General features: G+C 54.9%; 1 protein-coding gene across 1 annotated transcript in view; it reads right to left on the bottom strand.

Annotated features, from left to right (window-relative positions):
- Window positions 1-14,274, bottom strand: part of LOC119108215 (transcription factor E3) — a 34,821-nt gene extending 20,547 nt beyond the window's left edge. Inside the window, exons 1-3 of the mRNA XM_037231799.1 lie at window positions 14,203-14,274; window positions 13,855-14,130; window positions 3,569-3,631 (exon numbers count right to left, since the gene is read on the bottom strand). Coding sequence (XP_037087694.1) covers window positions 3,569-3,631; window positions 13,855-14,130; window positions 14,203-14,274 — 411 coding nt within the window. The remainder of the gene's footprint in view (window positions 1-3,568; window positions 3,632-13,854; window positions 14,131-14,202) is intronic.

Below are 14,274 nucleotides of genomic sequence, written 5' to 3'. Positions count from 1 at the left end.
AGAGAGAGAGAGAGAGAGAGAGAGAGAGAGAGAGAGAGAGGAGAGAGGAGAGAGAGAGACGAGAGAGAGACGAGGAGAGGAGAGGAGGGAGAGAGAGAGAGGAGGTGGCCCGAGAAAACAAATATCGAAAATGATATTATGTACGCGCACATGCCATGCTCGTTGTTAGCTCGAATAAGATAGCAGCATGCACTACATCCTATATGCAAGCTCCGATAATGTTGATCTAACCCACCGCAAGACCTGCTTTCTCCCCGGAATTCGGTTGCTTAACTTTGCGTCCTCGATGAAACATGAAAACCAGCTTCTTTTGATGTTTCGTAGATTCAAAATCGTTTTTCTCCGGAGTAATATGTTTCCATTTCAAATAAATGTGAGCTGCATTTTTGTAAAAAGCTTAGAATAGTACGTAATTCACTGAAAACAAACATCTCAGGGAATCTCAACAAGGAATCGCTGATGACTACTCCTGTCGCCAATCATGTTGAATAACCGCCACAGCCACGATTATGTGACAAAAACACTGCACACTGTACATATGCACTTGCCGCCGTTGGGGAAAACATGCGTTATTTTTTAATTGGGCCACCCTGTTCTTTTAAAAGCTGCCACGCATTGCAGTCAATAATTGTTGAACCCAATCCAGGCGTTATCATTTGAAGATCTTGTCCAACATCGAACATTTGCAGACTGCCTTAACATACGAAGGAGCATTAAACACTAGGTACTGAGCGGATACTTTTTGCTACAAAATTAACGTGACAATAAAGCTATCTTTAGGTGCCTACTTTCTAGTATACCAATAGTTCAGATACATGGCCTGCATTTATTTTGCCCAGTATTCCTTCTTTGTTCATATGCATTGAGGGCGGACTCAGAGAAATATTGGGGCTCAAGCCAGCGTTAGGGGGCTCAGTCCCCGGAGAGTGTACAAAGTAACGCCCCTGAAACAGGCACGTAAATGCAGTAGAAACGATGTCAGTCTTTGCACCGAGGGACGTGGCCCCTTCCTAGAAAATATATTCTGCTTGCACCCCTTGCTGATTGTGACAACCCTTCAATACAACTCTTTATTTCGGGTGTCCATATATTTACTGGACACTAACAACGATCATTGCAGGGCAGACGAAGATAGCACGATCACTTAATCGGTGCATCATATTGAACGAAGGGACGTTGCGAAGTAGTACCGCCTAGCCGCAGTTCCCGGCCAAGTTCTACGAGACCTCCAAACAGATTCTCTTGCGGATGGCTAGCCCTGAGCGACATGTCATGCGACTGAGGTCACAGGGGTCATCAAGGTCCGACCACGACATGTTATAAGCCGTCTAGATTTGGTTCTCAAATATGAAATATGACCTGCGTTGCTGTTGGCATGAAGCGCAGGAGAGAAACGCGTATGAATTGTTGAAACAAACGTTTGACCTATTTCATTTTCTGACGTTTTACACAAGCACATGCAACTAATGGGTAAGTAGCAAAACTGGAAATCGCTGCAGAGGTTCTGAAAACGGGAAGTTCCCAAAGATTACGGACGGATTGGCAACTCTTCACTAGCATGTCAAAACGTTCATGGCAAAACAAGGAGTGAATTCGGGTGGTAAAAAATCGGATCGCGACAGAAAAATAAAAGCCGTCTTTTAATTTAGGAATAACGCGATTTAACAAACGCGAGACCACACTATGGCGCACAAAGAAGTCGTTCCACAAAACCAGTTGGGGGAAGAGGGGGGGGGGAGGGGGGCTGAACAGTGCAGAATGAGAAAATCTGCTCCACAATAGTGCCAACATCGGGTTTGCTCCACATTTGACCCACTTTTTCTCAAAATAAGAGGGAAACTTCACCCCCCATTGGAGAGGAAAATATATCCCTAATGATAAACCAGTTCTACAAAATACTTGCGGCTACCCCACGCAATGGACGGTTTGGTCGCAGTTCATCCGAATCCGCTCTCAACGCACTCTCGTCAAACTGCTGACGTGATCAACTACACCGAGGCAGACCAGCTGCAGGGACGAGTCACAACGCAAGTGCCTTCGCTTCAGCCTGCGGACCGAAACCATACAGCCGACGGTGTGGCGCGTGTCTACTTCACATCCATGACGAGAGTCGCAGTCTTCGAAGGACCACATCCCTGCGGTCTGTAATCTCCGCTGGCGCTCGGGAAATGGAGGGGAGGGGGGGGGGGAGGGCGGAGGTGGCTTCTTTGGCGGTGGGAACGTCGTCGTAACTCAAACGCTGCCGTCACCATTGGCTCAGCGTGTCTTACAGAGGCCCAAGGAGAATTTGTCATGTCAAGCCAAGTCACGGCTACATGGATTTCTGCGCAGTATGTATTTGTGTTGCGCAGTCTACCGTAAAGGGGTACCTGAGGGGCGTCGTCTAAGCAGTTTTTGACGCATTAGAAGGTTAGTGCAGGAAGACGCCCGCAAATCTGAGTCAAAATTCGGGAGGAGATGATAAGACTACGACAAACATTTGGTAACAACCTTTCCAAGCGGCGAAAGTCTACTGCCGAGGCGACGTCTATGAGCTCCACCAATGAGCCTGTGACATGACCATCTGAAACGCATAAACCACCCATTCTAAGAATAAAAAACTGCAAGCGCTTATCAAATGAACTGCCAGGAGGAGCTAGGCCCGTGTTTAAAGGATCAATCTGAGGATCTGTATGTGATCTGTGGTCTTCTAAATGCTGCGCACATGCTTGTGCGCCTAGCAGACCCCGCCAATTATTGTATGGCTGCGTTGTAACACGCAGTCAGACTCAGCCAGCCATGTCAGCTGTGTCAGCTGCGCCAACTGTGTCACAATCGGGTGCGTACGGTCAGAATGGGGTCAGTGACAAGTCGTCTAAACAGTGCGTCTAGTGATCTTCGTAGCAAGAACACTGAATGGCAAACGCGACAGAATCAGGCCCGTTGTAAATCCAGTAAATCCTGCACTGCTATTCACGAAATTTAAGTCGCTAAAAATCAATGCAGTTCAACATACACGTTTTAGAAACCTTATCATGTCCATCCCCTACCACAAACGCGCGAGGTAGACACAGGTGAGAAACATTCACAAATGACACCGTTAAACAAACGTGATACCATTTTTTGCACTGTGCGGCCTCGGGTTACATGGACGGGGAACTAAACAGAGTGAAATGATGTGAGATGATTGGCGCATGTCCTAGCCAACTACCGGTCTGAGGAGTCCGACTGGCACCTCTCTCCCTTGGCTCTCCGATCACAACCGCACGGTTGACGCATGGAACGAGTCCATGGGAAAGGGGTGAGGTACATGTGCTTGGCACGCGGGCAGAAGTAAAAGTGCGCATTGCAGCTACCAGTTGAGGCATAGAAATGACACGGTTTTTCAGCGAACCTGCAGGAGCATTAAAATGACACTTTTGAACAGACTTCGGATACGGTACTATGAATAGCTGTCATTTTACGCCAAACCTTGCGTACATTGCGTACATTGAGTGCGTACATTGCGTGTACAATGATTGCGTACATTGAGTGCAATACACGGAGACCACCGTGGTCAGTTTCCAAAATTGACGCTCACACAACTCACGTTCCCCGCGGAGTCGGCATGGTCGCTCTGGAGACTGAGTATGTTGTCAAGCAGTTCATCCACCTGAAACAGAGAACAAAAACATCGTCAATCTTACGTAGGAACGAATGTTCAAGCTTGGCTGCTCACAAATGCATCTGCCACATATCTGTTTTCTACACAACAAGGCGCTCAGGCTGGAATAAGAGGTCCAGAGTGGGCGGCTGCTACCGCGCGGACAGACCTGTTACCACACCCGCGCCCATTCTAAGCGCGTCGCAGAGCAGAAACCCCACTCGACATTCTGCTGGCAGCTGGGCGCGCAGCGTCCCTTGTCGCCGGGATTTTCAGCTGTGTGGAACTGTCGGCCAGTTGCGAAACATCGCGACTCCGTGGCGCTGTCCGACCGCATCCACACGCAACAGGACGAAACCGCGGCGAAAATGGACCGGCGGACTCAGACGGTCAGTCACAGATGTCAGTCACGGGGCCTCCAGGTGTGAAGAGCTGTGCCTCGAGGTGTGAAGAGCTGACGGGTGGGACGTGCCGGAGACGTTTTGCCGGCTACCATCCGAGTGGCGGCAGCATGCGTCTGCTGAGGTCGGCGCTGTGATGCACGTACATCGTTGACATCGGCATCAATTGAATCAACATCGACTCCCTGTGTGTTGGAGGTTGATCGGCCGACTCGGCGCTGACGGGGTAGGCGCGTGTCGCGGTCTGCAGCGCAGAGACAGCGGCACGCACAAACAGCGTGATCGCCAGAGCAGCGAGAGCCACCAGTCGCCCGCCCCACGAAGGCAGGCTCGCACTCTTCCAGCTAAGCCCCACTTGACCATCGTCCACCAGTCACCCACGCATCCACCGCTCGACGGCTGCGTGACCATTCGCGGTCAAGGCTCCCAAAATTCCGAATGCGCGTGGATTTCCGCCGCTGCTCCCGGTGCGGGCGACCGCGACGATAATGACCGGGGCACACTCGGTGCGCACAGCTGGAGGAGCCGAGCGCCGCCAACGCCAAACGTCCGAGCTGCGCGACGAGCCCAGCCCGCGCTTCGCCGGCGCCTCCGCAGTCCCGTGTCACAGCAGCGCTGCTGCTCGGCAGGCCGGGCAGGCTGATCGATATCGTTGGCGAGCACCAATTAAACTGAGCATGTGCTGCCGAAAAACCTGCCAGCTGGCCATTATCTCGCAGGCCTAGGTCACGGTCGCACGCGGCGAGCTGGGGACATGCCAGCCAACAGGTCTACCATATCGCCCGGCTGGGGTCGACTATCAATGCGAACCGTCTCACGGGCTTGCTCCCCGAGAACAGCTTGACACGCCAATTCCCGACAGCTGGCGCGTGCGTGCGTGCGTGCATGCGTGCGTGTGCGTGTGCGTGCATGTGTGTGTGTGTGCGGTGTGCGTGAGTGCGTGTGTGTGTGTGTGTGTGTGTGTGTGTGCGTGCGTGAGTGTGTATATGTGCGTATGTGTTTGTGTGTGTGTGCTACACATGTGCATGTACCCTAAGTATTTAGACAGCGCGCAGCTGCACTATACCCGAGGGGGTGTACCGACTCCAGCTGATGACGGGCCGCTGAGGAGTCCAGGGCAAAAGGGACCATGATGCGCCCGGTCATACTACCGCGACCTGGCGACCTGGTCATACCGACACTCAGGCGCCCGCGACCGGCGGCTCGGCGGCGCCATACGCCAGAGTAACCGGCCCGCCCGGGCTGCGATTCCGCCTCAGGTGCTTCACAATGAAGATACAGGAGCTGGGAGGCAATAAAGGTCACGGACCCGTCACCAGAGAATGGCGTAGTTTTTGCCAGTTGGCCTCACTTATATGCGACGTGGTGCCCTGAATGGGTGCCGGAACTACGCGACCCGACTAGACAATACGGACGACATGTGCTAAGGTGCTGCCACGTCCTCCAGTCGCCGCAGGCCAGCCTTCGACGGTGCAAATCAAGCAGCAGTAGTCCTAGTGCGTACCTGAGACTCGCTACAGCTCACTGCAAAGAGCTTTGCCACGTAGTGAAGTCGGGTCTCACGGCCATCGCAAGGGTAACGCAGCTGCTTTTTCCATCGGGTCATGATAAGGCCTGTGCAGTGAACTCAATGTGCCAAGTAGGTGGTGCAGTCTGTCACAACATATTTGGTTCAAAATGCGCTGTAAATTAGCCGACTGCTTGAAAGTTGGACGCGTCCATAATTACATAACGCCACTGAACAGCTCAGCCCTTCTCTCGCTCTTTCTCATCTCCATGGTCGGCGCCCGCCAGCCCGTCCCGCCTTTCCCCGCCGGCCGCCCGTACCGCAGTCTCCCAATGATGTGGCGGCCACAGCCCCGCCGCTATCAATGAGCGCGTGCTGGCAAAAACCGCCGACAAAGACGGGGACGGTGAGGAAACCACGCTGCCGCCGCTTCCCTCGATGAGTCAGCTTGCGGCCAGGGCCCGCCGGGCATGCGAGTGTGCTCCTCGATAGAGCCAGGCGGCGTTCAGCGCCAAAACATCGGCAGCGGACAAGCCGGGGTCGTGTGAATGACTGCTGAAGACTCCCGACACTCCGTTACCGCCGCGCAGACGTCCGATGACAATGCGTCGACAGGCTGAGGTAGGTCAAGACCATGGGTACAAACAGTTCGAATTCAGAGTCATCTCGCTGTCTGAAGGGTACATAACGGTTAGGGCCACGTGGATTTTAGACGTGACCCAGGTGGTCTCTCTGCATAGCTTCTACTCTCTCTCTCTCTCTCTCTCTCTCTCTCTCTCTCTCTCTCTCTCTCTCTCTCTCTCTCTCTTCTCTCCTCTCTCTCTCTCTCTCTCTCTCTCTCTCTCTCTATCTCTGCTCTCTCTCTCTCTCTCTCCCGCCGAGCGTCACCCACCAGTCCCGCGGCGGCGCCAGAGACCATCGCTTCCGGTCGGGCACGCCGCCCAGACGCCGACAGTCCAGTGATCTGACACTCAGCCGACCCTCCCCCGGTCGTATACATCCCCTCATCCTGTCGGTGCCCTGGCGGCCGAGTCTGGCTCCGGAGAGCCGTCCCGGCCGCTCGGCTCCAGCCGCCAGCGCCAGGTCACGCTGACGAGAGCCCTGTCGGCACCGCCTGACCAGACGCTATCGGCTGCGTGGCCGGGGTCGGCCAGTGCTGTCGCGGCGCCTGGCCTGGTGGCGCCGGCCACATGGCGACTGAGCCCGCCCCGCGCGGCGGGGGACGAGTCAGGGGACGGGGGGGGGGGGGGGGGCGCTCCACCCTTTGGCGGCGACGAGGCAAACATCGTCCGGTGGTGGCGCACCTTCCTCTGTCGGGACCCGAGCCACGGACGCCGGAGGACGGGGCTGGAGTGGGCTGGGCACGCGCCGGACCGAGCTGGACCGGACCGGGCGACGCCAGGGGGCGCCGCGGCCGCCAGCCGGACCGACACCTGGCAGGGCCGTGGTAAACAAGGGGAGCCGGTCCCTTCGCAGCTTGGTCAGATGAGGGACGTGCCGGGTCGACCTGACCGTGGGCCCAATCCAAGGCCAGAACGCGCCTGTTGGGTAAGGTTTGGGGTCGCACCATTCGCAGCTGTGGTGGGCGATCAGCAGTTCGAAGCCCAAAGTGTACCGTGGGCCCTCAGGCACGTCCAGCGGGTATCAAGTGTTGCTCAACGGATGTGATCACTTCCCGGATTGATAGCTCTCGGGTTACATTAATACCCGACGAGCAAACAGATGGATGCATGTACTTCTATATCGGTTTTCCATTGCAGAAACAGCTATTCTGCATTCCTGACTTGCAGGTGCTGTGACGCAAACGATCGGCATATTCCTCAAGTCCGTCGCCCTCGCTAACTGCCCCCCCCCCCCCCCCAACTTTCGCTGTCCGAGGGTCACGTAACCGTCCTCTGGCGCCTCCGGTCCCGTTACCCTCAGCGAGTCAAACCCGACCGCTCTCTCGGGCGGCGATATGCCATCGCCGCCAATGCATACGACAATTGCTGGCCGGCCCGGCGCGTACTGACCACGGCCGCCACCGCCGCGGTCCGTTACCAGGCGGACGGCCAGCGGACCGGGAGGGCCCGTGAGGACCGCGGGCACCGGGACACGATCGGCAGATTGTGTCATCGGCCTGCAGCTTCGGTGAACGATGCGATCGACGAGACAGCGGCGGCGGCCGCCGCCTGGCCTCCAACTTATGCACCGCGGCGGTAACGGTTGCGCCGCGAACGCCGGCGTTGCAAATGCGCGCCGCTATCGTCACAATCGAACTGATGATGCGGGAGACGAATGCCCGGCGCCGAGTTGCGGGCGTCCGGCAGATGACAAGCTTTGCTTTGCAGCGTAGACAAACGTTTAAGCGGGTTCGCATAAGTAAGGCCGCGCCCGGAAACTTATCCGTGAAAGACGCTCGGGGGGATTGTTTTCGGCACTGACGCAGCTACGATGAGAGGTCATCTAAAAAGGCTCTTTTTCAAATGTGTTAGCGACCTCTTATTTTTGGGGGGCGAAAATCTATGGTCTTTGCAGTACGTCAGACAAAGTAAAAGTTCGCAAGTAACTTCATATCTACTTCCGTCGGCAAAGACAATGATGTCTTTCTCATCGTCATCAAGCATAGCCCACAAGGCGATGACGCTACGGAATCGAGAATTTTAATAATATTTCTAGCCCATGTATGTATTCGGGGTGCAGACAAATAGACGTCACAAGTGATTGATACTAACGTTCTGTGAAAACCCGGCGACGAAAAGTGCAACCTCGGAAGTGCAAGCGCAACACACGGAATTAAAGACGCCGTGAACGCCATAAGCGGCATAATCACCAAACCATGTCGCATCAAGCGGACGAATGACGCCCGAGAGCCCGCTTATTAACTCTCACCAGATTGCAACAGCACGTAGCCAGCAAGCCGCAGTAGGAGCACCAAACATGCTGCTATTCAGCGCGCTGGACCGAATGATGAATGACGGGAAGACGGGTAAAAGACAAACCAAAGACCGAAGGAAGTGGGTCGGCGTGTTGACCATTGTGTGATTGTGCGTAACATGCAGCTGCCGGCATGGAGAGCAGACAGGCCGCGCGCGGCTGATCGGCAGCTCAAGCTGCCTTACGAATAAGCGTGGCCCTTCAATCTTACGCGGTCAGACTCAACCCTCTGGAGGCATGAGCACGTGCGCAGCTTGCCAGAATGCTTGGCATCTCATGCAGCTGTGCCCCATCAGCAAAGCCGGCTGTTTGATGCCGCGTCGGGCGCCGTTGGGCGGTCCGGCCGGCCACTGAGCGCCACTGTCCGACGGGGAGAAACCGCGTCAGCCGACGAACAGCTCCCGCTCGCCCATGACGGACTCTCGTCAGCACACACCCGACACTCCGTTGCAGGTCTCCATTGCCACGGTCCCCTGCGGCTGGGCTGGCGGCGGCGGGCCTTCAACCCAAGACATTTGTCTGAGCCAGCGAGATCTCACGGTAACGGCTCCTCGCAGCCTAGCCGTGGTGTTTACGCACGATTGCGGCAGGTCTGCACGCCTGGGAACCGGACGCAGCGTGCATGCACTGCGAGCTGTCCGAAGCATCACGCATCGACTGGCAGGTCAGGCAAGTAACCCGAACGGAGCTCTGCTGCTGGGGATCTGTCCCAAAATGTTGTCTTATTTCGTCTTGTCACAGCAATATAAAATCACACGGCAATGCGGTCGTGGATAAATATACTTCAAATAGTGGTTTATTTTCTCGGGATGCCTGGAGACCTTCTTTTCTCCTAACATTCAGACGTCAGACGCAGAAAAGCGCGGACCTAAAGACGCAGAAAGGCACAGACATACAGACGCAGAAAGGCACAGGCATAAAGACACAGACATGGCACAGTCTAGCACAGCTTGAAAATTGAGTCTCGAAGGGAAAGCTCACTTTTAAATAGGGGTTTCAACCGAGTCAATAACTTGCAATGCACTGAGAGATCTAGAAGAATACATCTGTATTGAGCTCCAAATCGCCCTTAAACTACTCCCGGCATTAAAAGCTCAAGTCTTAAGTCGATTTTGTTTTTAGTTGATTCTGTTTATGACGTCATCGGCGATGGCGACGCGGAAGGACGGCGATACGCTATTCACAGCAACATTCCGAGCTATATTTGATCTTGAGGGATAAATCAGAAGTCCACAAACTGGACTATATCTGAGGGAAAAATCAGTAACACACAAATACGATTATACCTGGAGGACAAATCGGTAATACGCTATTGCATTATCTTGTCCACGAACATCGTGCGTTTCATGTGAGTTCTCCCAGGCTGAACCAAAGAACAGCTTTTCAGATTATTCCAGCGGCTTTCCATTCCTTTCAAGTAGATATAAACAGCCAAAAAGACATTTCCTCCTTTGTTATGGGAGTTCATGTATAACATTACGCCGATTAAAGTCTTCGGAGAGAGATCAGAATCCGGACACATTCCATTGTGTTCGGTGTGAGAAGACTGCCAGGAGCAGGCACCATGAGAGTGTCTGCAGTTCTGGACAGGCTACCACGCCGTGGCAATTCGGTCATCACCGGCAAAAAGATCGTCGTACTCAGTTTTGATATCGGTCGAAGTGCAAGCGAACAACGCGCATGATAGACCCACGCACACGTAAGTGTGTATCTGCATGATTTATCTCCAGCACGGGTGGTCTCGATGCCGGCCGTTCCTTTCCCAGACAGAGTGCTAGATTCTTACGATCAGAGAGACATTCCGACCCAATGAAACCGGATTGGTCCCCGCTCACGATCTCCGAAAATTCCCACTAAGTGTCACCACTCCAGCGCCGATAAGCCACGCAGACGGGCACGCTTCAGGCTGAATCTCCGAAAACTGGTTTGTGCCGCAACTCCCTGCAATAAAGATGTCTCCACTTCTCTGAACGAAGTCAAGACGGGGACGCAAAGTCTGACCCTTTCTCCTCCGCCTCAAGCCGCGCAGCGTGCGTCGATCAATGATCCCACCTGTCCACACCTGGGCAATTAAACTGCAACGAATTCTTCGCCCAGATTGTTATTGAGGATTCTCACCGGGCTGATCGCGTTCAATGTGGACGCGACAGTGGAATGCATTTTGTTTCTGTTGTGCGGCAAGAAAAGACAAGGCCGAGTTACACCGCGATGAAGTTGGAGCTGAGCTGGCTTTTCGGACGAGTTGGAATGATTGATATTCCAACGAATGTTGGCGTGGCACTGTCATTGCGTACTTAACAGACTGAGACGTGATAAACAAGGTCTGCGCATTTGCTAATTTCAAGAACATCGCAAACGTTTTAATCGGGTGCGTAATTTGCGCGGCCTGGTGTATGCAGAATAGCTGATGTATTACCATACCTTAATCATTTTACAGCCTCACCTTGTCGTAACATTGTGGTCGCCAACCATGCCACAGTGGAGAGTACTGCTTTGTTAAATATTTGCTGTCATGTTTCAAAGTACCACCAAGCTGTTAATGGGCGCCGTGCTTAAGTCAGAGCTTGGCACACTGATTACAGTGAGAGGAATGACCGCTTGACAGGCGTAAAATTACGTCATATCATGTGAATCAATGGGAAAATGGTAATGGATAGTACGGAATATATGTCACCAATGTGGCTAAAAAGTGTTTTTTTTAGTGGGCCCAACCATCTTACCAGGCCTGTTTCAATTTAGTGGGTGATCGACAACGGACGAAATATAACATATCGACCAACGTTAGTAATGGTTGTGATATTTGTTTGTTGCCAAACATTGCGGGATATATAAATAAATACATGCATACATACATGCATATATATATATATATATATATATATATATATATATATATGTATATATATATGTATATATATATATATATATATATATATATATATTATATATTTATTTATTTATATATGTAGAGCAATGAGAGGGGAAGGGAAACGCAACGCGCTCAAACGCAGGCCCGTGCTGCGGGAGCGTGTATCGGTACCAACCGCGTCAGCCGCGTGCCCGGAGCGCCGGCCCCACCCGACGTGGCCGGAAAGGCCGCTGACAAGCGAGCACGTCCAGCGGGCATGGCCATCGCGGAACGCTGATCGAGAGCGCACGCACTACGCACAACTCGGACGGACTGTACACGAAGGAACAGTGTGCTGGTGGGAGACGACATGGGACAGACCGGAGCATGAACGAAATCGAATAAAGAAACACAGAAAAAGCACGGAGTGGGCGTCAAAACAATAATATTGAGACAGCCTGAGCCAACAGAGCTACCTCTGCCGCCCGCTCGGTGGCCGCCCGCCCAGCCGGGTCGGGCCCCGCCAGCCGCGTGCACGCCGCGGAGTATACCCCGGCCGAGGGTTGCATAACAGGCCCCACCAACAAGCCGCGCACACAAAAACCCAGCTCTGGCTTGTGATCAATGAACGGCGCTTCGCGGCATCACGCGGCTGGTCAGCTTATTGGCGACAACGTGTCATACGCGCAGCTACGAGCTGCACCTGTATTAGCCCAGGACGGCGCCCTTTGCATCCCAAAATAACACCCTATCAGATCGTAAACTCGTAATCAGGTCACGTGATAAACTCGTAAGCGGCAGGTATATATCGGGGAACACCCGCGCAGCGACTACAATTACGCCGACTGAGCCGCCTGAAGCCAGCCGCCTCAGCCAGAACCGAAGCTTGTGAAAACGCTCTGCAGTAACAGTCACCAAGCTGTTGAACTGCATGTCGGCTGTTTTAGCCGCTGATATCACTTCGTGTAACAGCATAGTACCTGAAGACCTATCACCATTGTACATTTGGTGATACCGAACTGTTCGCGATTCACACAAGGCTCGTGCATTCTGCTCGCGGTATTGAGACAAATTTCACCGTGTCATGTCATGGGCGCTGACGTGCTGATGGCCCGCCATCTCACGGTGAACCTGTCTTCTCGCTAGGCCAAAACTATCGCCGCCCTTAGCAAATCCGCGGCAATTTCCATCAGCAATTCACGAGTCGCTAGAGAGCCGCCCAAATCACTGGCCTTATCTGTTGCAGCAGGCAGGAGTCAGCGGCGGGCGGCCAGCGACTTCAGATAACACGCAAACAGCCTACCCAGCTTCCTCGAGCTCAGATCCTGGGACCATGGCCGGCCAACGCCGCCTAAACAGATCCAGTGTGGCTGCAGAGGCAGCCAAGGACGGCGGCGGGGCCGGCTAGTGACGGCGGTGTGCTCCTCGCCCGCCCGGCGCGCCAGACACGCGCCAATGCTTTGCATAGTTTAGATTACCGAACGCAGTCACTAAGCGGCGCCCCCATGCAGCGCTAGCCGCCAGACGGCCGCTTCAGGTGGCGACCCGGGCGGCGGGGTGGCCACGCGCGAGGAGACAGCCACCTGGCGCCGACGTTTATTACCACGGGCACACGGTCCCTGCACTTGAGCCACGTGACGGGACGCACGGCATGTCGCCGGCATGGGCCGGGACGATAGAGTTAAAGGCCCATTTCATGAGGGTGTGAAGGGCAAGGGTCCCGCTCAGCTGGAGACAGCAGAGACAAGCGTCCCCTCAGTTGGGGACAGCAGAGACAAGCATCCCTCAGCTGGGGACAGCAGGGGTAAGTGTTCCCTCAGCTGGAGACAGCAGAGACAAGCGTCCCCTCAGCTGGGCACAGCAGGGTAAGCGTTCCCTCAGCTGGAGACAGCAGGGACAAGCATCGCCTCAGCTGGGACAGCAGGGGTAAACGTCATCTTAGCTGAAGACAGCGGGGACAAGCGTCCCCCCCCCCCCCCCCAGCTGGGTATGGTAAGGTCAAACGTCCACAACAGCTGGGTACAACGGGGTTATGGGTTCATTCCAGCTTGGGATGGCGGGGTAAGGGCTCAGTTGGGGATGGCAGAGTCCAAGGTCCATCTCAAGTGGGGATGTTGGGGTAAAAGGTTCATCTCAGCAGGGGATGCCATCGATCTCGGCTGGGCATAACACGGCCAAGAGTTTACTCCAGAGAGGGAACAGGTTTACGGATAAGCATCTAGCAAACGGGTGCTGGGTGATGGCCATAAAAATAGGAGCATGGCCAGGGCTCCACCTGAGGTAAAATATAGTAGGGATGCTATCCTACTGCCACTAGGAAGGATGCGCCGGTCACATCCTACTTCAGTCGAAATCGGTATGATCACAGCTCCACCTCAGCTCAAAGCGTTGAGTCAGCGATCACCGGTGGCGCTGCGGCCAGATGAAACACCCGCGGGTCTGCGGACCGGGCTGCCGCAGGATCTCCGGCTCTCCGGAACTCAGAGCCCTGCTTCGCCGACGCACCGCACGCTCGCCGTCCCTCCGCCAGATCGCCACCGCCGCCACCGCCGGCACTTACCGGCAGCATGTCATCGAGCATGTCGGTGTTGGTGGCGCCGGTCGAGCCGGGGCTGCAGGCCTCCTCGCTGTCGGCGAGCGAGCTCTCGTCGCCGCTGACAGGACTGGAAGGGGCGCTGAGAGGCCGTGCTGCCGGCCCGCTCAGGCACCGGTACACGCCGAGCCGCTGCAGACGGCGCAGCGGCTCGTTGGCGCTCAGGACCTGTCGCAGCGCCGCCTTGGCGCGCGGACCGCCCTGCGAGCGGATGATGATCTTGATGCGCTTGGCGGGACGCGCCTCGCCGGGCGCGCCGCGCGCCGCCGGCAGCTGACTGAAGACGCGCGAGCCGCGCTGCACCAGCTTGCCGACCAGCGGCGCCGGCGCCGCCGTGAACGCTGGCTTGACCTGCACGCCTGGCGCGGCGCACATCACCGGAGACAT

Source organism: Pollicipes pollicipes, unplaced genomic scaffold, assembly GCF_011947565.3.
Source record: "Pollicipes pollicipes isolate AB1234 unplaced genomic scaffold, Ppol_2.1 Scaffold_6686;HRSCAF=7923_pilon_pilon_pilon, whole genome shotgun sequence".
Classification (NCBI taxonomy): Eukaryota; Metazoa; Arthropoda; class Thecostraca; order Pollicipedomorpha; family Pollicipedidae; genus Pollicipes; species Pollicipes pollicipes.
Note: the sequence above shows the minus strand (reverse complement) of the source record. Positions and strands in the feature narration are given on the sequence as shown.